The sequence below is a fragment of the Heteronotia binoei genome, chromosome 2 (assembly GCF_032191835.1).
Source record: "Heteronotia binoei isolate CCM8104 ecotype False Entrance Well chromosome 2, APGP_CSIRO_Hbin_v1, whole genome shotgun sequence".
Lineage (NCBI taxonomy): Eukaryota > Metazoa > Chordata > Lepidosauria > Squamata > Gekkonidae > Heteronotia > Heteronotia binoei.
In genome coordinates, this window is record NC_083224.1 from 111,687,975 (window position 1) to 111,712,274 (window position 24,300).

General features: G+C 42.6%; 1 protein-coding gene across 4 annotated transcripts in view; it reads left to right on the plus strand.

Moving 5' to 3' along the window:
* The window catches only part of PODN (podocan), an 83,107-nt gene that overhangs the window by 55,804 nt on the left and 3,003 nt on the right, over window positions 1-24,300 (plus strand). For all 4 annotated transcript variants that reach the window (XM_060231835.1, XM_060231833.1, XM_060231837.1 and 1 more), the window contains exons 9-10: window positions 13,764-13,912; window positions 18,856-19,070. In XM_060231835.1, the coding sequence (XP_060087818.1) occupies window positions 13,764-13,912; window positions 18,856-19,033 (327 nt within the window). In that variant the 3' untranslated portion in view covers window positions 19,034-19,070. The remainder of the gene's footprint in view (window positions 1-13,763; window positions 13,913-18,855; window positions 19,071-24,300) is intronic.

Genomic DNA, 24,300 nt, shown 5'->3' on the forward strand with positions numbered 1-24,300 from the left:
TGCTATAACATAAAAGGAAACAAAAAGGTGTGCAGGAAGCAATGCTGGTTGACTTGCAGAGAGCTGTCAGGTGCTTCTGACTCAGCTATTAATAGTGACGAGGAGGGCCCCAACTCCAAAACTCAGAGCTCACTAGCCTTACCCCTGCTGCTGCTTTGCCTACTGGCAAGTCCTCTGAGGATGATGATAGTAGACTGGGCTGGCGTCTTCTGCACCAACCTCTGTGCCTTGGTTGGGGTGCATCTACACATGTGAAAGTACCATAGAGGGGATTAGAGGTATGCACATGTGGAGATCCTGTTTTACAACAAAGTCATGTTTATGTTTCAGGGGTTCCCTGCACAAGGTCTTCATTATTCCCCATCATTGACAAGACAATGCAGGGTAGTAACTTGGGGAGGTGGAGTTGGGGGTCTAGCCATCCTTCTCCCACCACCCTTTTAAAAAAGTCAAACCATCCCTAATCCCTAATGGAATCCCTAATGCGGCTTTAGCCCCAGGTACATAGCAAACAGGAACCCCAACCCCAACTTCATTGTTTTCTGTTAGCTCAAACAAATGTGTTTCCCGGTGCTCTCATTGTGGAATGATTGATTTGGTATTTTCAGGGCTTTTTTTGTAGCAGGAACTCCTTTGCATATTAGGCCACACACCCCTGATGTAGCCAGTCCTCCTGGAGCTTACAGTAGGCCCTGTACTAAGAGCCCTGTAAGCTCTTAGAGGATTGACTACATCAGGGGTGTGTGGCCTGATATGCAAAGAAGTTCCTGCTACAAAAAAAGCCCTGGGTATTTTCAAGACAGGCACCATGTTCCTGTTTTGTTTAAGTAGTCTCTCGAGCATATGGGTCTGACACCTATGTGGTCATCTTTCGCTTAGCCTTTTCTCTCTTGGCTGTCTGCTGCATCTTTGTACATGTTTTGGCCACACAAACACAGACATGACCCTGTTCAGAGATGACATTCAGGGGGGTGGGTGGATGCAGAACCCCAAATGTACTCAACATGTAATTGACCCAAGGCTGACGTTCATCTGCCAGTACTGAACACACATTACAGAGGTGTGGTTGTCATTAGTTAGTTGAACCTATCAATCTGTATCTCCAAACAATTTCTGGGGGGAAATAATCAAAAACACATGCCTGAAGTGACCAAAGAAATTGGGGTGTACCAGCAACCCACCTCCCTCAGTTTTTTTCCACACTCAGAGGGGTGCTGCTCTTGCTGTCAGCCTGGTCTCCTCCCCTGTTTCCAGAGCCTTCTAAGGTGCTCAAAACATGCTGGTCTGTGCTGGAGAGGAGGGGAAGTCCTCCTAGTCTTCCAGGGCTTCAAAGAAGGCAGCCTTCTTTCTTTTGAACTGCTTTTCATTGCAAGCCTGTTCAGGGGAAGCCTGCCTCTGTAAGCCATTCTGCAATGGCCTGGGTGGGAGATGGAGAGGGTCTCAAGAACCAGGGCTCCAGGATAGGGGGTGATCAGCAATTTTCTAAGTCGATAGGCTGCATCCACAACAATTAGTGGTGGGATCTGGACACCCTGCACTGTTATGGTGGGGTTTCCTGGCACAAAGACCCCCTCATCCATGGCTCTGCAAATATTGGAGCTCCAGAACACAAATGCATTGTGACTTTTGCCACTGTGTCCCACACAAATGTTGATAAACCTGCCATAATGATCCATAGTTCCCTGCAGAAGTATGGAGAAGAAACCCTTTCTGTTTATATACTTAGTACCCTGGTGGACCAGGACCCTAATAGATATGTGGTAATTGTCTGGAGTTCCAACACAGTATGAGAATCCCAAGGAAGCAAAGCCATTAATCACCTGCTAGCATAAAAGGTAAAGGTGGGATCAGTTAGAGCAGGGGTCCTCAACCCGCAGGCTGTAGACTGGTACTGGGCCACAGCCTGCACAGAGCCACTCCCCGTGGCTCTGTGCAGTCTCCCCACCTCCCCGCTTCAGTGAGGGGGGAGGTCAGCTTTTACAGAGGCCAGAAGGTGCTTCACAGCACCTTCCCCAGGATTAACATTGTAAAAACAGGGAGGAGGAGGTGCTGCAGGGGGGCGGGGAAGCAGGGCAGCAAGGCTTCGCAACACTGGGGGGAATTCGGTGCCTCCACCCTGCCAGCCCTGGAGCCGTGGTGGGCCAGTCGGCCCTGGGGCTAGTCCCTGGTGCCAAAAAGGTTGGGGACCACTAAGTTAGAGAATCCCACTAAATGAAAATGTGTTGAGGGCCACCATCCCTTTAAGTAATCATGACCATTGAGATGGATTTGTAAAGCTACAAAGTGCCATCACATGAAGTTGGTGTCTTCCTACTAGGGAAAGAGAGTGCATATGGTGACTGTTTAGAGATTGGTCATTAGACGGGAGGTTCACTCTTTCTGGTGGTCCAAGAAAGACGGTCGTGCTAAGCTGCTCCAATTTCATTGCCAAGCAAACATCCACCATTGTCCTGGCCCAGTCCTTTCAGGAAGTAAGTGCTGATATTCAGCAGTGCAGTCCAAAGGCAGAGGCTAGAGAGAGAGAGAGAGAGAGAGAGAGAGAGTGCAACCAAAGTCCAGTCCAAAGACAGGAGTTCCAGATTAGGTTAACAAAGTTCAGTCTAGGGTCAAGGGGTTCAGGCAACAAGTTCAAGTTCAGTCCAGGGTTCCAGGTTCCAAAGATCCAATAACAGCAGGTCAGTGACTCACAAAAGTGTTACATCCGCAAAATGCTGCTTCTCTTGGTTGATTTTATAGCTAAGTCTCAATGAGCCATACTCACAGCCAATTACTTGGCAGTCATACAGAAACTACTAACCTATCTCATCAGTTGACAGTTGATGACAGACCAGGAGATGTGTGTTCTTTCTCCTTACCTGCAACTCTGCATGCCACTGACAGTACTGGCATTGCATGGGTGTGGGGGAGCCAGGTGAGGCGGGAGTTGCCTATGAAGGTTTGTTTACTGATTCAGAGCTGCAGGGTGTTGGCTTGGCTGCAGCTATGGGCTGTAAGTTATGATTAGTCAGTAACTTGATCTCCTGTTTCTCATCTGCTGGCTCAGGACCAGCTACAGCTGACTTCTCATCTGAGGAATCCTCAATGTCACCGATCACAGGCTGACGTACAACAACTACTATCACAGCGATAGTTGAACATGCTATCCCAAACTAATTGCCGACCTGCAACAGTTCATGTTGGTGAGCCACCAGACAGTGATTATGACCCACTTCTCAATTGGGATGGGTGCCCACCTATTTGTCCCTTGCTGCTTGAGCCTTTCTTGCAGTGACTATACAAGCCCAGAGAAGATTGCACAAATCATCTGGAAGTTCAGCAGCCACTCCGTGTCATCCCAGATTCTCAGAACAAACATGTTCCACCATTGTGAAGAGTGAGGGTAGATCCACTAATAGTGTGAGGCACCCATCTGCACCAGACTGATAAGCATGGGCCTGGCAAGCGATCATATGGTCACATAGTTTAAGATCCTTTCTCTACAATGATCCAGGTAGTGATGTCACAGAACCAACCTCCCGGTTCAGGAAAGAGCTAGTGTCTCCTGTGTTGATGCAAGAAGAAGAAGAAATTGGATTTATACCCCACCCTTCACTCTGAATCTCAGAGTCTCAGAGCAGCCTACAATCTCCTTTACCTTCCTCCCCCACAACAAACACCCTGTGAGGGGAGTGGGGCTGAGAGAGCTCTCCCAGAAGCTGTCTTTTCAAGGACAGTTCAATGAGAGCTATGGCCGACCCAAGGCCATTCCAGCAGCTACAAGTGGAAGAGTGGGGAATCAAACCTGGTTCTCCCAGATAAGAGTCTGCGCACTTAATCACTACACCAAGCAGAAGAACCACCCAAAGAATTTCCATTATCAGCCAGATTCCAGTACAAGCAGGAATGCTCATGTGGGAAGTGGAGTGATTCTTGGCAGGGAAACACAACTGTGTAAAATGCAATGAGTACACTGAGGTTGGCGGAGGGACTAAAGAGCAACCAAGTAGGAGCAGTGCTTTGGTTGTGTGCATATGCGCATGTACAAAGAAACAATGGTTTTAAAAAGTATGGCCACCCAAGCAGTGGTTGCCACCCAGCAATAATCTGAATGGTTGGCCAGGGGTTCAGCACTCGGTGGAAACCATAAGGGGCGGGATGTCTGATCAAAACTCCCTGCAACAAAGAAACCTGGATGAAATAAAAGGCATGCCCAGACTATGATAAGCCTGCCGTGTGACCACAGCCTTAGAGTAACAGTTCTACATATGTTCTAAGTATCATGATTACTTACTCATTTCCCTGAAAGTTTGAATGTCCCAATGCAGCTTTACAACATCAGTCATGTACATGGGGGAATATACATGTATGTGATTTTTCTAATCTGGATATTCTGTGGGACTGTTTTCAGCGATGAAATGGTTTCATTTGATCCTGCTCCTACTAGGCTAGTTGAGATATCTAAGTTGGCTAGTTGGTGCAAAACACTGTTGCTTTAGTTGTGGAGATATGGATGTTTCTGGTTTTTAGCAGCCTAGAAAGTAGACTGCCAGCTGATTCACTTTGAGAGGATTCATCCAGGCATCAATATTAATCTTATCTCATGACCCATGTCCATGACATTATAGTCATTTGAATTAATTAGCAGAAGTCTGAATTAATACTTATGCACTGGCAGTGGAAAAACAAAAAGCTCTTTTCTGCCATCTTCACTGCTGCCTTATAGGTTTTCAAACAAGCCCTGTGGTGTGCTGTAAGTGTCTGTTCACACATTGTGTATACTGGTTGGGTCCAGGGTCTGATCAAAACTCCCCACCCAGTGCTCTGGGTAACAGTCACATGTGACTAGCAGCTTCTGCTCAGTTATGACTATGGCACTCATGAAGTAGGGCCATCAGCTTCCCTTGTGCCATTTTTTTCTAAATTGCAGTGGTCCCAGGGGTGTACTAGTTGGCCTGTTGGTGGAACCCAACATGAGTTTTCACAACAAGCTAAATAGCATCCTTCTGGATAATTTCAGTTTAGTATGTGTAAAGCAGGACTGGATCTACATATTTTTGAGGGGGGGCAAAATCAAAAAATGGTGCCCCCTTATGGGCCATTCTATTTTATGGTCCCATAGAATACAATGGACTCCATACCCAATTTGGCATACTCCCTCGTCGGCGCCTGGGGCAAGCACCCCCTTCTGCCCCCCCCCCCCGATCCAGCCCTGGTGCAAAGGCTAAAACCCCTTCATCATGCATAGTCCAAATCGGGGACCACAAAAGACAGCACACGTCATTTGTCAGTGAAACTCAAATTATTTCCCAACGTCTTTGGCTTCCCCTCACCTGAAGCCCAGTCTGAAAAAGGGAGAGATTACCAGGGAACAACCCTGTCTTCATAAACCTGACATTCCATGTCTGAATTCAGGTTACAGAAAAATTACTGTTAAAACTCTCAAAAATCCACCAGTGTCCTGGAAACCAAGCAGGCTCATTAATCCTCATGGGTAGACAATCTTAACTGGTCTACCACCCATACAGAAAGAAAGCACCATAACCAGTCATGCTTGAACAGATCATAATCTCACCAAGATAATGATTTAAATTCCAGCCCTTTAGTAGAGCAACCAAAATGCTCTTGGTGTAGAAAATCAGACCCAGCATATGCTCTTTTTCATGTGTTGGGTCAGTCTCATGGTTGCCATGGAATTATGAACAATCACTGTGATTTATGGCTTCTATGTTTATAGTTAATAAAGTAGGTTTCTAGTTAATAAAATACATATGGTTCTTACATATTACATATACAGAAAAAGTTAAATATACAGGAAAAGTTACATATACAGGAAAACATCACTAATAATAATTTGATCCTGTATCACAAATTTTAAAAAGTCCCGACTTCTGAGGGAGGAAAATGTTGAGCTGAGCTGCTTCTCATAACAGGAGCAGGCTGGAACTTCTGTTCGGGGTAATGGAAGGCAAATAAATGCCTACTGCCTACTTTTCTCAGTCAGAGATTAGTCCAAGATATGCACAGGAAACTTAGAGGAGATTTACCTTGGCTAAAAGGGAGTCCTGGGGGGGTCTCCTTTGAGGCTTTGAGGGGTCTCTGGGAAGAGTTGCATTTTTATCATCGGCAGAAGTTTTCAGAGTCATTTATTTGACATAAGCTCGACAGAATCCTAACCTTCTTGGACATTGCTAAACATCTAAAGCTACACAAGACCGGTGGGAACTTGGATAATTGGAAGAGAAGGTACAGATTACTATCTTTCACTCCGAGACTATTTACTGTTTAATGGAGTAAATTTAAAAGGTGGGAAATGAAAATTTAGAAAGTTTGGAAGAAGAAAGGAAGAAAAGGTGAAATTTGGACTTTGTAAATATAAAGGACAGTGCTAAAAAGTGGAAAGGAATTTATTGTTTGGTCCACTTGTGGTTTTGAAAAAAGAGCACCATCGTCACAGACCTGCAGCATATTCAAGCAGTACAGGAAGTATGTCAAGTATCGTGAGATCTCCTTACCAGTGTGAATGAGATTTTGTGGCAAGTAAAGCAGGAAGTACCGGATGGAAAACCTACTCTAGGAATATAACACCACTGAGAAATAGCAGCAGCCATTGCTGGGAGATCAAAATTAAAACAAAGTTTTTAAAGTGTTTGGGACATTAAAGATTGTTGGAATTAATTGAGAAGAGGACAAGAAGATAAGTACTATTGGACATATTATTTGTGTGGACTTTAGACGTTTATAAAAGGGGGGAAAATGTAAGGAGCAGCAAAAAGTTGCAACCGCCATTTTGAAAGATTTAAAAACTTTAAAAATAAATATCTTGGTTTTGGGAGCTCTGAGGATGGCGAAATTAGGCTTGTTATAAAGGGCAAGTCCTATTCTTTTGAATCTGATAGTTGAATTTGAAATTGGTGAGGTCCAAATTTTCGCTGTTTTTTAAACGTCAGAACACAAGCAACCCCGTACAAGGGCTACTTCATTGGAAAAAATGCAGGACCAATTAGAAGCAATGGAGGCCAGAATGATGAGAGGTATGAGAGAGATGATAAATGAATCTAAAAAAGAAATGATTGAAGAGATTAAAAAAGATATGGAAGATCTCAGAAAGGAAACAGAGGAAGCATCTAAGAAAGTGCAGGAGGTAGAAGGTAGAATGAAAGTATATGATTCCACCTTGTTGAAAATGCAAGAAAAAGTGACAATCCATGACTGCAAATTAATGGAGACTCAGATACGTCTGAGAGGAGTACCTGAAAATGAAGATGGTGACCTAAAAGAATATATAATAAAAATAATTGCAGAGTTTTTAGAGGAAGATCCTGAAGGGACTAAAAATATGTCTGACTATATGTATAGAGTGAACTCACTTTATGCCAAGAAAAATAATCTACCAAGAGATGTTGTTATAAGATATATGACAAAAGAATTGGTGGGAAAAATCATGACTAAAAACTTTGAAAAGACATTGATAGTGGGAGGCAGCAGAGTAAGAATTATGAAGGAGTTGCCAAGGCAAGTGATAAATGATAGAAGAACATATAAAAAACTGACAGAAAAATTACGGGACAATGAAATGAGGTTTAGGTGGATAATACCTGAAGGTTTGAGTTTTGAACTTCAGGGGAAAAGAATCACAATCACAAATGCACAGGAACTGCGTAGTTTTTATGAAGAACATAAAGAATTTGCACCATGATGGATTACAAATTATTGTCTTGGAATGTAAATGGACTAAATTCACCACAAAAAAGAAGGGCAACATTTCATTGGATTAAAAAAAATTTGTAATATAGTTTGTCCACAAGAAGTGCATATTAAGCAAAAGGATTACAATTTTTTATGGAATAAACAATTGGGGTTAGAATTGTTTTCATTGGCTGAACAGAAGAAAAGGGGAGTGATTTTTTATATTAAACAAGAATTGGAGTCAAAATTAGTGTTTAAAGACAAAGATGAAAGATTTGTAGCAGTAGAAATAATATTAAATGCAAAGAAAACGTTGTTATTGGGATTGTATGCGCCTAATGGTGCAAAGGATGCTTTTAAAAAAGACATTACACAACAATATGATGAACTGATGTATGACCAAGTTTTGATAATGGGAGGTTTTAATGGAACAATTAAGAACTCTCTGGATAGATCTGGGGGGGGGGGGAATAACAACAAAGAAGGAAAATTGCCAAAGTCTTCTTTTGAACTGGTTAAACAAGAAAATTTGGAGGATATATGGAGGAAATTTAACCCTGAGGTGCGGGATTATACCTTTTTTTCAGCAAGACATAAAACTTTCTCCAGAATTGACATATTGTGGGACACTAAAGATTTAGGTCTTATAACAAGGAAAATAGAGATTTTACCCAAAATTGGGGCTGATCATAACCCAATAATGTGGATTACAAAATTGTCCAAGAAGTTGAGAAGATGGAGATTGAATAAGGATTTACTACAGAATAAAGAAAAAAAGTGACATTTTTAGAAAATGAAACTAAAGCTTTCTTTCAAGTGAATGATAAAGAGGATATGGATTTTCAGATGGTCTGGGATGCCTATAAAGCAGTAATGAGAGGACTATTGATTACTTTAAATAATAAAGGTAAGAGAGCAAAAGAAAAACAGTTGTTGGACATTCAGAATGAAATAAAGAAAAAAGAAGGGGAGTTGAGAAAAAGACCAGGGAAAAAGAAAATTATAAGGGAAATTACAATACTACAAACAAAAATGAGATATTTGTTAAATAAAGAATTGGAATGGAATTTGAAAAGATTGCAGCAGAAATCTTTTGAGGGTGCAAATAAACCTGGAAAATATTTGGCTTGGCAACTGAAGAAAAAAAGAGAAAATAAAATTATTAATAAAATTGTGGCAGATGGAAGAGAGGTGGTTAACCAAGAGGGAATAAAAAAAGAATTTTAAGTATTATGCCAAGTTGTTTAAAGGTGTTAAAATAAATAAAGAAAAGATGGATGAGTATTTACAAAAGCTAAAAATAGAACCCTTAACAGAAAATATGCAAAAAGTTTTGAATGATCCAATTGAAAAAATTGAAATTGAGGCTGCAATTAATGCAATGAAAATTGGAAAGGCACCTGGGCCAGATGGATATACAGCTAAATATTTTAAAACTTTTAAAGATGAGTTAACACCGAAATTGCAGAAGTTGATGAACATGGTAAGACTAAAAGGGAAAATACCAAACACAAAGGAAGGAAGCTGTTATTTCGTTGATACCAAAGGAAGATAGAGATGTCACAAATGTTAAAAATTATAGACCAATTTCGTTATTAAATAATGACTATAAAATATATACAAGAATCTTGGCAGAACGACTTAAACGACATTTGATAAATTTTATAAAGGAGGATCAAACAGGGTTTCTTCCCAAAAGGCAAATAAGAGACAATATCAGAACTGTTGTAAATATTGTAGAATATTACGAAAGACATCCAGAAAAGGAAGTAGCATTATTCTTTGCGGATGCAGAGAAAGCGTTTGACAATTTAAACTGGGACTTTATATTTGCAGTAATGGAGAAGATGGAATTGGGAGAAAGCTTTATTAGAATGATAAAAGCGATATATACTGAACAACGTGAAAGGCTATGTATAAATGCAGACCTTACAGAAGATATGATAATTAGCAAAGGCACAAGACAAGGTTGTCCGCTTTCCCCACTGTTGTTTATAATGACTCTTGAAATATTACTGATGCAGATTCAAGAAGACAAAGATATAGAAGGATCAAAAATAAAAAGATTTACTTATAAATATAGAGCATTTGCAGATGACATAATGTTTATAAATGAAAACCCCATACAAGTTACACCTTTGTTGTTAGCTAAAATACAAGAATATGGAGAGTTGGCGGGACTTTGTATTAATAAAGAAAAATCAAAATTTCTATGCAAAAATATGCAATTAAATTAGCAACAAGAATTACAGAGACTAACGGGTTGTGAAGTTATCTCCAAAGTAAAATATTTGGGTGTGGAGATAACAATGAAGAATATTGATTTATTTAAAAATAACTATGAGAAGCTATAGCGTAAAATGGATGAATATATGTTAAAATGGAACAAACTTAATTTGTCATTGCTGGGTAGAATTGCTGCAATTAAAATGAATATTCTACCAAGAATAATGTATTTGTTTCAAACTATTCCCATTGTGAAAGAAAGAAAACAATTTGATAAATGGTGAAGGAAAATTTCAGAATTTGTGTGGGCTGGAAAGAAACCAAGGATTAAAATGAAAGTTTTGACAGATGCAAAAGAGAGAGGTGGATTTCAACTACCGAATTTAAAATTATATCAAGAAGCAGTTTGTTTGGTGTGGATAAAAGAATGGATAACGCTGTTAAACAAAAAACTCTTAGTGTTGGAAGGTCACGGGAACAAATTTGGCTGGCATGCGTATTTGTATTATGGAAAAAAGAAGATGGATGGTTTCTTCTCTCACCATTATATAAGAAATAATGTGTTAAATACATGGATGAAGTACAAGAAATATGGGGATGAGACGAAACCGTTATGGATAGTGCTGGCGGAAGTAATTAAAATAACGGCTGAAATAGGTGAAGAAAAGTGGTTGTCATATAATCAATTATTAAAAATACAAAGTGGCAAAGTAGAATTGAAAACTGCTGAAGAGTTGAATAATAAATATGATTGGTTCCAAATGCAACAAATTAAGAGCTTGGTGGATAATGGTATTAAAACTGAAGGGATAAGAAAAGAACAAACAGAAATAGAAAAAGTTCTGCTTGGAGATAATGAAAAATTAATTTCAAAAATATATAAACTACTGTTAAAATGGTCTACGGAAGATGAAGTAGTGAAATCTCAAATGATTAAGTGGGCAATTAATGTAAATAAAGAAATACAGATGGAAACTTGGGAACACTTGTGGAAAAATTCTATGAAGCTTTTGATGTGTCATAGTATTAAAGAGAACTATTTTAAAATGATGTACAGATGGTATATGACTCCTAAAAAATTGGCAAAGATGAATAACAAGATGCCAGATAGATGTTGGAAATGTAAAAAACATGAAGGTTCTTTCTACCATATGTGGTGGACTTGTGAAAGGGCAAAAAAGTATTGGCAGATGATTCAGCAAGAAATTTCTAAGATCTTGGGATATGAATTTAAGAAAAGTACAGAGACTTTTCTGTTGGGATTACAAATGGAAAAATTTCCAAAAGAAGATAGAACTGTAATTTGGTACTTGCTTTCAGCAGCTAGGACACTATATGCGCAGTTGTGGAAGCAAGAAAAAATACCAGAGAAATGGGATTGGATTATAAAAGTTATGACATGGAGTGAAATGGACAAATTAACAAGAACATTAAGAGACTATGATTTAGAAGTTTTTAAGACGGAATGGAAAAAGTTTAGAAGATATGTAGAAAATGAGTGGAAAGTAAAAGGACATTGGACAATTTTTTATAATGATTAAGTTTTAGAAGAAGAATATAAGTTTCTGTTTTAATAGTTAAGGGTACCTTTAAATATTAGCATTATAAGTAAATAACACCGGCGGGGGTCAAGTAACGGGGGGAGGGGTGGGTAAAAAATAATATATGGGGAAGATAAAAGAAGTTATTAAGATTTAAGAAATAATTTTGTTACCATATGTTACCAATAAAATTGTTTTAACCACAATAAATTTTAAAAAGTCCCATCCTTGTGATATTGTAGAACAGCTTCTGTAATAAGTTGTAGTAAGTGATGAGCATCTAGATGTAAGCCCATTTCGCAGTTAATCTTCCTCAAACGTTATTCTTAGTAGATCTTCCTCAGACGTTAAAGGTAAAGGTAGTCCCCTGTGCAAGCACCAGTTGTTTCTGACTCTGGGGTGATGTTGCTTTCACAACATAAAAAAGTAGACTTTTTACGGGGTGGTTTGCAATTGCCTTCCCCATCCTCAGACGTTATCTCCCTCTTATTTACAACTCAATATTTACATAGGAAGCAAGCCATGTAAATGCTGAGTTGTAAATGGGCTAAATGGGAGTTGGGGAGGGGAGGGGCCTCAGCACGGTGCAATGTCATACAGTCCACCCTTCAAAGCAGCAATTTTCTTCAGGGGAGGTGATCTCTGCCAGGTGGAAGTAAGTTGTAAAAGTGGGAGATCTCCAGGCCCCACCTGGAGGCTGGCAACCCAGGGCCTATCTGGAGGTTGGCAACCTTTAAAGAAGGAGTTTTACTTTGTCCCAAAAGCCTTACACTTGTATACAATCAATACTGGACACTGTCTGCACCAGTGTCTGAAGAAAGGAAGCAATATTCCTATATATATTTCTATGTATATTCCTATGTATTGAGGAAGACTCAGCATGGGTTCTGTAAGGGAAGATCTTGCCTCACTAACCTGTTACATTTCTTTGAGGGGGTGAGCAAACATGTGGACAAAGGAGACCCGATAAATGTTGTTTACCTTGACTTCCAGAAAGCTTTTGATAAAGTTCCTCATCAAAGGCTCCTTAGAAAGCTTGAGAGTCATGGAGTAAAAGGACAGGTCCTCTTGTGGATCAAAAACTGGCTGAGTAATAGGAAGCAGAGAGTGAGTATAAATGGGCAGTCTTCGCAGTGGAGGACAGTAAGCAGTGGGGTGCCGCAGGGCTCGGTCCCATGCTCTTTAACTTGTTCATAAATGATTTGCAGTTGGGAGTGAGCAGTGAAGTGGCCAAGTTTGCAAAGGGTGATTAACATGTGGAATTCACTGCCACAGGAGGTGGTGGCGGCTACAGGCATAGCCAGCTTCAAGAGCGGGTTAGATAAAAATATGGAGCAGAGGTCCATCAGTGGCTATTAGCCACAGTGTGTGTATAATATATATATAAATTATTGGCCACTGAGTGATACAGAGTGTTGGACTGGATGGGCCGTTGACCTGATCCAACATGGCTTCTCTTATGTTCTTAAGTTCTTATAATCAATAAAAGTTATAGCAGCTACTATTTGCCCAGTCACATCTAGAAAAGAAATACCCACCCCAACAAAACTACAGGGAGCAAGGAAAAGAAATATAAGTTACATGAAAAAGTTAAATATTAAGTATTTGGACTTGTGGTACTTCTCAAGAAACTCCAGCAGAGAAAAACTTTTCCTAGCATCTGCTATTTGATATCCTTGAATTAGAAAGAACTGGGAACTGGACATGGGGCTTTGTGGATGCAATCTGTATGAACTACCACTGAGGCACAGACTACCACTTGCTGAGTCACACAACTGCAGCCCATTTTTATGGCTCCATTTATTTCTTTGCAGAATCTATATTCAACCTTTCTGCCCAATCAGGGCTATCATGGTGGCTAACAATGAAAAATAGAGCATTATAAATCTACCATAAAACTAATTCAAAACTGAGTAAAATATGTGTATAAACATACCAAATGTATGGTGATTGTATTACATGTGAATAAGAGGAGGGAAAGGCAGTGGCCAGAAGTAATGGTGTAGGTGAGACAATAGCAAGATCATCCCAAAAAATGAACTGAGGGAGAAAGCAGGGGCTGCTGGAATTAAAGATGGGCCAAAGCCAGCTGTGGAGAAACTGGAGGCTGCACCTGCTTCAGCTACAGAGCATCTCAATAGCCACATTTCCATATACATTCCCACCATTTCACCACTGGCATATCACTAATTTAGGCAATGATATCCTCCCCTGCACAATATACACAAATAAGATTTCCTTAATATCCTATATAGTAAATCTAACCCATTTCATAGCATCAACTTATCAGTTATTTCCATTAACTGTCTGCTGTCCATGCTTTTCTTTCAGATATTAGACATGGCTGGCAATCAACTGACTGCTATTCCATCTGATTTACCTGAATCTCTAGAATATCTGTACCTTCAGAACAACAAAATCACTACAGTGCCAGAGGATGCCTTTGATTCCACACCCAACATAAAGGGAATTTATCTCAGGTTTGTCACCAAGTGGAAAGCCAATTTTCCTGAAGTGCCTCCAAATTGCAATGAACTACTTTAAAAGTGCTCAGTGGCATTTGCTAGTTTTTAACTGAATGGCTTGTCACTATGCTGTATTAGGAACTGCTTTTGTAACTCAATTCAGTTTCAAAACCAGTTGACTATATATAGGGTTACCAATTGTTCTGGAGAAAAATGTCTGGTCCCTTTAATAGTGGCTTAGGGGGATATCTGGTGATATTATTTGCCTCCATGTAATGAGAATCTTATCCTTTTTGCACATTAAGCTTAGAATCACAGAATCATAAAGTTGGATGGGACCTCCAGGGTCATGTAGTTCACCCCCTGCACAATGCAGGAAATTCACAAATGCCTTTCCCCACAAACCCCCAGTGAGCCCTGCTCCATGCCCAGAAGATGGCAAACAACAACCCTCCAGGATCCCTGGCAAACTGGCCTGGAGAAACATTGCTGCCTGACTCCATTGTGGTTATCAGCATTTCCTGCTATGGTACATATACTGTTAGGTTAATCTTCTATTCACCGTGCTTTTTGTCCATATAACATAACCCTACTGTCCCATGTCTTGACCTGTACCCTTGATGATACCAGCTCCAGTGACCCAGTTCAGTGCTTGGAATAGTTTAGAACTGCACCAGAACTGCGGGTTGGAAGCACTTTCCTGAAGTCACTGGAAGAGATGAAGCAAGCAAGATGGAGATGATAAAAAAAGAACATGCAGAGATAGGTATTATGTAGAGAATGACGTGTAGGAGATTAAGCACCTAAAGGATAGGTGCAGAGACTGAGATGGCTTCTCTCCATAGAATTCAGAAGGAAATTGACTTAGAAATTTGGGAGGTGCTGAAGTTAGAACAATGGAATCACTGGTTTAGTGTGATTATCTGGGGTGCATAATTTAATCCAGCTAAGAAAACTGGTCACAGTGTAACCATCTTTTTGTGCATGCAATCAGAATAGCTAAAGAGAGGTAAACAGATGAGATTTCTCACCCCTAAAATGAATACACATTTTGATTATGGATCCAAGGCAGGATAGGTATTTTGCTGTAATAAGGTCACCAGAAAAAATGTTGATGTAATTAAGTCAACAGAAAATATGTTGGCTTTGTGTAGGCACTTCTGTTCTGACTGCACTGAGAAGTCTGTGTGAGACACTCATGAATGAAGAAACCAAATGTAGATGGAAATAAAACCAAAATAAGTGGGAGACCTGTGAGGAACTTGCAGAGGGAGAAGAATTCCTATCTTCCTGTTGATCTCTACTTCCTCTCCTCTTCCTCAACCCCCACTTTCCTGCTTCTGCCACCCCCCTCCTTTCTCCCCCTACTACAGCTGTCTTGTGCCTCTCAAGCCTCTGGCTAGTGCCCAAACTGTAGGGATCATGTTCAGCATTAGGTACATTAAGAGCAGGGAGCCTGTAAGGACTTGCAGGGGTCATTTCATTTCCCTCTCTATTCTCTTTCAAACATTATCTCCTCTTTCTCTCCTGTCTCCTCCTGGCAGCAGTCATATCTCTCCAGGGGTTTTTTTGTAGTAGGAACTCCTTTGCATCTTAGGCCACACACCCCTGATGTAGCCAATCCTCCTGGAGTTTACAGAAGGCCCTGTACTAAGAGTGCTATAAGCTGTTGGAGGATTGGCTACATCAGGGGTGTGTGGCCTAAGATGCAAAGGAGTTCCTGCTACAAAAAAGCCCTGTAATCTCTCCCCTTTCATTCCTTCCCATTTACTAACCACCCTTTCATTTATCTGCCTCTAGTATTTTAAAACTTCATTTATACTCCATGTTTCTCTCCAGTGGGTAACAAAAAGAGCTTATATCATTCTCTCCTCTATGTTATTCTCACAAGAACCCTGTGAGGTAGATTAGGCTGAGAGTGTGTGACTGGCCCAAGATCACCCACATAGTTTCCATGGCGGAGTGGGGAATTCAACCTGGCTATCCCAGATCCTAATCCCAACCTGGATCTGACAACCCTATTTCCCCATCCCCTGTTGGTGGTCAAGGGGCACCTGGCAACCCTACAGCAGGGGGATTTGGGGGATGTTCCAAGGGTGGGCAGGACATTTTGCATGATGTGAGATCAACTGTACACAGCGATGCTCTGTTTTTTGGCCAAAACTCTATAGATTTTTTGCCTCCAAAACCATAGTTTGCCGAAAACCCAAAGCATCATCATGTGACATCCCTGACATGATGATGTCACCTGGAAGTAGCATCATTGCATTGGAGATATCATGCAGTGATATCCCTGTTTGAGGGTGGGGAACCCCCAACAGGACCTGGGGGCTGGCAACCCTAAATCCTACTCCCTGACCCATCAAAGTTGTAGTGAAGAGGCTGCTGCTAGGCCCAGTGGAGAGATGAACTGTGCAAATTGCTGGGTAGGAAGTTTTCTGGTGGTTGCTGTTGTGCTTCCCCTTGCCCCTAGGAGTTGTCCCTTCAGAGCAGAGGGAGCAGGTAGACTGCAAAGCCAAAATAACCCTGGAAAAGGCTCTTCCGCTGGCTTTTCCTGACAGAAACCAAGATTTGAAAGCTAGCATTATTGTTGCAGTTGTGTAGTTTTGATCGAAGGTCAGAAATGGGGCTGGGGGCTAGCAACCCTGAATTCTCAGAGGACATTCATTCATTATAAGCAGGTACAAGCACTGTTTGTAATATTTTGGAGGGGGCTAACACTCTGTGTGTGTGTGTGTATGGACATGATTTTTCTGCAAGCCTTTCTCAAGTTTATAGAAGGATATGTTTTCTGTCCATTGCCCCAGTCTCTGGATTTCAAGTATCCACAGATGGGCAATGATGAGACTCATGGAGGGAGGGAATCCCATTTTTCTTCTGGTGGTTTACCGGTCCACTCAGTCACTGACTCGCTCCTCCCCCCACCCAGCTGTCCGTCTTGCCACCATCTCCACATTTCATATAGCAACGGGGGGTGGGGGTGGGATGGCTGTGGGATATCCCCCATCCAGCCATTTGCATTTCTGCCCCTCCACAGAATCATAGAATCACAGAATTTGAAGGTGCCATACAGGTCATCTAATACAACCACCTACTCAATGCAGGATCAGCCAAGAGCATCCCTGACAAATGTTTGTCCAGCTGCTGTGTAAAGACTGCCAGGGGAAGCTCACCACCCCCCTAATTCCACTGTTGAACAACTCTTACTGTAAAAATGTTTTTCTTAATATCCAGCTGGTACCTTTCTGCCCCTAATTTAAGCCCATTATTGTGAGTCTTATCCTCTGCTGCCAACAGGAACAGCTCCCTGGCCTCCTCTGACAGCCCTTCAGATATTTAAAGAGAGCAATCATGTTGCCCCTCAACCTCCTCTCCTTCAGACTGAACATTTCCAAGCCCCTCAGCCTTTCCTCATCATCCTCTTTGCTCTCCTCTGCACCTGCTCCATTCTCTCCACATTCTTTTTAAAGGCCTCCAGAACTGCACACAATACTCCAGGTGCAGCCTGATCAATGCACTGTACAGTGAGATTATCACATCTTGCAATTTGGATGTTATGTCTCTGTTGATACACCCCAAGATGGCATTAGCTTTTTTTGTTGCTGCATCACACTGGCTGCTCATATTTAACTTACAGTCCAACCATACCCCAAGATCTTGTTCTCACACATGGCTGCCCAGAAATGTATCCCCCCCACAACATCCACTATGTGTGTTCCTAAATTCTCCCAGTCACCCTCCACCCATATCACTGCTGCCACCACAGGTCATGCTCAAAGCAAAACCACTGTGCAAACACAAAATGAATCAACAATGTTGAAATAAAGTGTCCAAATAATTTATAAAGATACCCCAAATGCACAGGAAGTATATTTCATGAGGGGATGGATTCCACAATAATTTCCAAGAAGATTCCATGGAGAATGCAAAAGGTCCATTCAAAAAGCTGTGCCTTTTGGAAATTGAATATGTCTTAGTTTGACGTCATTGTTACAAGTTTACAGGGTGGCTCTTGGATGAAGCTTGTTTGTGAAACGTGGAATATCAAGTCAACAAACACGTAAAGGAAGGAACCTTGTACCTTTGGAGCCTTTATTTTGGGAGACTGGATCAACCACATCTTGTGAAATTGATTGTGATTGAATTTCCAGGGGAAGCCTTTTGAATGGACCTTTTGCATTCTCCATGGAATCTTCTTGAAAATTATTGTGGAATCCATCCCCTCATGAAACATACTTCCTGTGTATTTGGGTATCTTTATAAATTATTTGGACACTTTATTTCAATACTGTTGATTTATTTTGTGTTTGCACAGTGGTTTTGCTTTGATCTATTTACTGTGTAGCCACTTTGTTTCCTGACCACAGGTCATGCAGCAGTGGGGGGGAACAGCAGTGGAGGCTCCTGTATCTACCCTGCCTGCATCATCACCACCTCTGTGGCAATCACAACAGTGGACTGCTTCTCCTCCTGCCTGCTTGTGACAGTGTCTGTCAGATATTGCCACCAATCTACTGCCTCGACCATGAGAGGATGGAAGAGACTGGCCAAACAGAAGTTCATGGTCTTTGCAAGCGCGAACAATGCCTCTGTGTGTGTGTGTGTGTGTGGGGGGGGGGGTGTTACTACCATTTTTTTAAACTTTTCAGATTTTTCAGTGAACCTGATGATCTTTCATGTTTGTAGAAAGATCTCTTTTTTGCCACATGAGCTGCAGATTTGTATCTGCAAATGGGGCCATGTTGAGAATTTGATATATTACTATTGGAAGATAAGCAAAAAGAAATAAATGAAAACTAGTTCAGTGTTATTTTATAAGGGCAATTCATGGTCACTTTGGATTGTGAACTATTAGATCTCTAGAAGGATGGTGATAATCAGTTCATTATACTTGCCATGATAATTTAAAAGCAGAGGATTGGGAACTAATGCTAATGATGATCCCTCTTATCTTCAAGGTTTAACAAGATTGCATTCAGTGCAGTAAAAGAAAGCACATTCCAAAGACTGAAGCATCTACAAGTGCTGGATATTGAAGGAAACTTTGAATTCAGTGATCCTCTGAAGAATGGGGATGATTCAGATGAAGAAATGGAAGAAGATGAAGAAGAGGGAGAACAGGATTTGGAGAAATAATGAAGACAGACATTGACTGAATCAAACATATCACATGGTAGAAAATTACTTTTAATACTTTGGAGGGGGGCACTAGCTGTACTGTCCTTTAATTTGAGCCAGTATTTTATAGTAATTTCAGCTAATATACAAAAATCAATTCATGACTTATCCTAGGAGTTGCTAAACTGGCAAATAAATGTCTAGGATGGAGCATAAATCTGTGCAAATGTAATATTACAATTGGTGATTTCACAAGATGAGCCAGGGTGTTACAGAGGAAGAGCAGTATCTACACAAGCATAATCAAGTCCCTTGTGGCTTTCTGCTGAGCACAAAAACCTCATACTGTCCACATTGTGCCACGAATTGGCTGTGCACTGGGTATGCTTATGCCATTTTCCATTCTGAATCTTACAACTTGGATGTGCGTTCAATGAACAACTAAGTGATGGGATATTGTGAGATATTGGGCAATCATACATACAGTACAACCCTCATTTTTTTCTTGTCAAATATCTTGTTATTGACAGCTGTACTGTGGCAGAAATTCAACAGGTGCTGATTCTCCATTCCCCCAAAAGCTTCAGCTCTCTATTTATGTCTATCATGGAGTGCCTGAAGGAGGGGGAGCTCTGTGCACAAACCCTGGAACTCTCCCAGGCTTATCCTGGGTCACGCTGTTCCAGCTGCAGTCCACTTTTCCTCTTCCTTAAGCCCATTTGCTTTTTGGAAAGCAAAGAACAATTGCTCTTTATCTTTTATATAACTGACATTTTAACTATTTGCCTTCCATAATTTCTTATCTCATTCTTAAGTGTTCTTTGAATTTGAACATATCACATGCATACAATTATTTTTTTCTGCCATTGCATCCTAGCTTCTCAGTCAGTCTTACCTCTTCAAAATGAAGTATTGTTTGTATGGCAAATCTAAGGCCATGGCCATGGCCTCCCTTGACTTCAGGCAGAAAGGCACAGGGATTGAGTTCCACTCCACTGATACATCCTCCTTGGTTGCCTCATTCAAGCCTTTTAAAGGCTCTAGATAGGCCTGAGCCATGTCCAGTGGTCTCCCACTACTCAGAAGTCCTATGGGGGCATGGCCAAGGCTGTGAGGGACCAATAGCAGCCTCAGAACAATCTCTCCCTGCTGCTCTCCTTTCTTGACCCAGCTAGAGCAGTCAGACAGCTGATTGTCAGATGACCAACTCTTAAAGAGCCAGCTGATATTGATCAGGGTATGTCCACTGCCTCTGGGCCTGGTAGACACTGAGTTTACTGTGGGGTGCCCAGCAGGTAGGGTTGCAAGGTCCCCCCTGGCCACTGGCAGGGAGGTAAGGGTGCCAGATCCAGATGGGGAATTTTCTGAAGATTTGAGGATGGATCCTGGGGAGGACAGGGACTTCAGTGGGGTACAATGCCATAGAATGCACCCTCCAAAGCATCCATTTTGTCTAGGGGAATTGATCTCTGTAGTCTGGGGATGAACTGTAATATGGGGGCTGGCATCCCTACTAGGGTTGCCAAGTCCCCAGCTTCCTGGAGTGGGGAACTTTCGCATGCAGGTGCAGGGCGCAATGACGTCACCTGGAAGTGGCGTCATCAAAATGGTGGCACCCATGCATGGCCGCTCTAGGTGTTTCTGGGAAAACTCCATGGTTTTCCCGGACGCTCTAGCCATTTGGGAGGTAAAAACTCTATGGTACCTATTGTACCATAGAGTTTTCCCTCCCAAATGGCTAGAGCATCCAGGAAAACCATATTGTTTTCCCAGAAATGCCTACAGCAGCCCTGCACAAGCACCACCACTTTGATGACGTCACATCCGGGTGACATCATCGCACCAGAGATGTAGGGGGAGGTTCCCCCCGCTGCCCCAATGTGGGCCAGCGGGTTGGGAACCTCCCAGGCGGGGGATTCCCCGCCCAGATCAGGGGTTTGCAAGCCCTAATCCCTACCGGAAGGAGGGGAAGGATCTTGCATTGTCCTCTACCTCACAAACTGGTTGCCATGTTCCAAAAGGCACAGGAGTGGTCTTCCTCTTTAAGGGGTATAGAACCAAGACAGTGTCAGAAGAGCCAGATGTGATGTTCCTATGCCTCAGCCACCAAGAAGCAAGTGACCAGAGAGCTGCAGACAGATAGATAGGCAGACACTAAGCATCTTCCTGTTTACTGTCACTGAATCCTTTGATGTTCAGATTACTAATGTTAGGGAAAACAACTTCTTTCTGTCACCTTCTTTCTCTTCCTGCACACACACAAAGAGGGAGACCACATTCCTCCATCTTTGGCACCATGGATGTAGAGTGCCTCTGCATTTTCATCTGTTCCTTTTTCTACACTGTGCTATCAAGTATGTATTTCCTAAATAAACCAGTTCTTATTTTCTTTTAAACTGAAAAGCGGCTCTATGTAATTTTGTAGTTTTACAAGCATCTGCTGATTTTGGCAAGGGATCTGGCTTAACATATCAGGCCTCCCAACAGATAGTATCAATAATCACTATATTGATTACTCTGACAGTTGTGAAACTTGACTTCTGTTGTGAACTTAAAAAGGCAGAAGTCCTTTCATTTTTGATTTTTTTACCTTAAAAATGGACAAGTTTTATATCACATCCAGTGTTGCCTCTAAGCTGAGTTAGCGTGAGCTAGTTCACAGATTTTTAGCCTCCAGCTCACAGATTTTTGTCTTAGCTCAGGAAGTATGACCCCCCAAGAGCACGGCTTTCCTCTGCTTTCCTCTTCTGATGTTGACAGAGTCTTGAGTGCTGTTAAGCCCACCACTTGCCTACTTGACCTGTGTCCCTCGTGGCTGGTTAAGGCTGGTGATGAGAGGATCCGGGGCCCTATGAAGGAAATCATCAATCTGTCCCTGGAGACAGGGGTGTTTCCAGAGGGCCTCAAGGAAGCAGTGGTCTTACCACTCTTAAAAAAGCCATTGATGGATCCTTTAGATCCAGCCAATTACCGCCCAGTTTCAAACTTGCTGTTTCCGGGCAAGGTAATTGAGAAAGTGGTAGCTGAGCAGCTTCAGGGCTTTCAGGAGGACACATCAGCGCTAGACCCATTCCAGTCTGGTTTCCGCCCTGGCCATGGGACTGAAACTGTCCTAGTCGCTCTAACGGATGACCTCCGTATGCAAGTGGATCAAGGCAGGTTGGCGCTGTTGTTATTGTTAGACCTTACAGCAGTATTCAACACAGTTGACTATGCATTGTTGACTCACTGCCTTGCCAAAGTGGGAATACATGGGGTGGCCTTGCAATGGCTTTCCTCCTTTCTGCACAATCAGGGACAGAGGGTGGCGCAAGGTGAGGATGTGTCCACTAGATATCCCCTGTTGTGTGGGGTTCCACAAGGGGCACTCCTCTTCCCAATGTTATTCAATGTCTATATATGTGCCCCCTTGCCCAGCTGGTATGGAGCTTTGGGCTGGGATGTCATCAATATGCAGATGATACCCAGCTATATTTGCTGTTGGACAACCAGTCGGCTACAGTTCCACCAACTCTGGCCGAAGGTTTAGAGGCTGTGGTGGGCTGGCTAAGGAAGAGCAGGTTGAAGCCGAACCCATCAAAGATGGAGGATCTGTGGTTGGGGGGAGCAGGGTTGGAGCTGGAGCACAGACTGCTGACTCTTGATGGGGTGCTACTAACACCAGGGTCTACCATCAAGAGCTTAGGAGTGACACTGAATACCTACTTTTTGATGGAGGCTCAGGTCATGTATATTGCCAAGGTGGCATTTTTTCATCTTCATCAAGCCCAGCAGCTAGCTCCCCTCCTATCTCGCTCGGACCTAGCCACAGTAATCCATGTGACAGTCACCTCCAGACTAGACTACTGTAACTTGCTCTATGCTGGCCTAGCCTTGAGTCTGATCCAGAAGCTCTAACAGGTCCAGAATGCAGCAGCACAAGTCCTGACAAGAACAGCAGGAACGGCACATATTCTGCCTGTGCTGTGCCAGCTACACTGGCTGCCGGTTGAGTACCAGCTTAGATTCAAGGTTTTGGTTATGACCTTTAAGGCCTTGAGTGGTCTGCAACCAATGTATCTACGGGACCACCTCCTCCACTATGTCCCTGAAAGGGTGTTGCGCTCCACTGGTCGAAATCTGCTGGTGATCCCTGACCCAAAAGAGGTCCAGCTGTCCTCAACAAGGGCCAGGGCTTTTTCAGTCCTGACCCCAACTTGGTGGAACACTCTGCCAGAAGACATCAGGGCTCTGTGGAATCTTTTACAGTTTCACAGGGCCTGTAAGGCAGAGATGTTCCACCAAGCCTTTGTATAAGGACAGCAATGGTTGCCAGGCTGGCAATTTTTCCTCTTCACCCCCTCTTGGGGGGATCCCCCCACCCGATGTGATGTAATGACTGAATAAGAGCACTTTAAAGATGCCATCAGGGTTTGTAATTTTTTAATGTAACTGATTTTATATATATGTATTTTTTAATGCTGTACATTGTCCTGAGCCTGGCGCTAGCCGGGATAGGGCAATTCATCAAATGTTAATAATAATAATTTATGCAGTAGCTCACAATTTTAATGTCAGTAGCTCACAAAGTAGAATTTTTGCTCACCAGACTCTGCAGCTTAGAGGGAACATTGCTCACATCTGAAACCACATAATCAGGTTTAGGCTCAGCATTATGTGGCAAGGTTGTGTCAGTTTGTTCTCTGAACATCTCCCAGATCTAAAGAGGAATTCTTCTCACATCCTAGACCTCAGAGAGTACTTGCTGGGATGAAGGACACGTACCTGTACACATTACTCTGTTGCTCCTTGCTAAGGATGTCAAATACACATCCTGCAACATTGTGGCATGAATGAAAGGGAAACTCCAACCAACTACATATTTTATCATCACTACCACACTAATGAGGATAAAGGCTTAGTGAAATTTTCCGTTTGATGTAGGGTGGCCAGACCGTCCCGGTCTCCCGGGAAAGTCCCAGTTCTGGCCCCCAATTCCCGGCTCCCGGGCTGGCTACACCGGGACCATTAGAGGTCCCGGTTTAGCCAGCCAGAGAGCCGGTGGGCTGCGCGGGCGGGGAAGGCGGCGAGTGAGGGAGGGAGCGTCCCTGCGCGTGCGCAGGGCGATTGTGGCGGGCTCTGCGCATGCGCGGGGACGCTCCCTCCCTCACTCGCCGCCTTCCCCGCCCGCGGGGCCCGGCGGCGGTGGCGGAGGCCGGGGAGGCAGCGGAGAGGCCGGCACTGGTCGCTGGAGGCCCTCCAGAGACTCCGGAGGGCCTCCAGCGACCAGCGGAGGCCACGGAGAG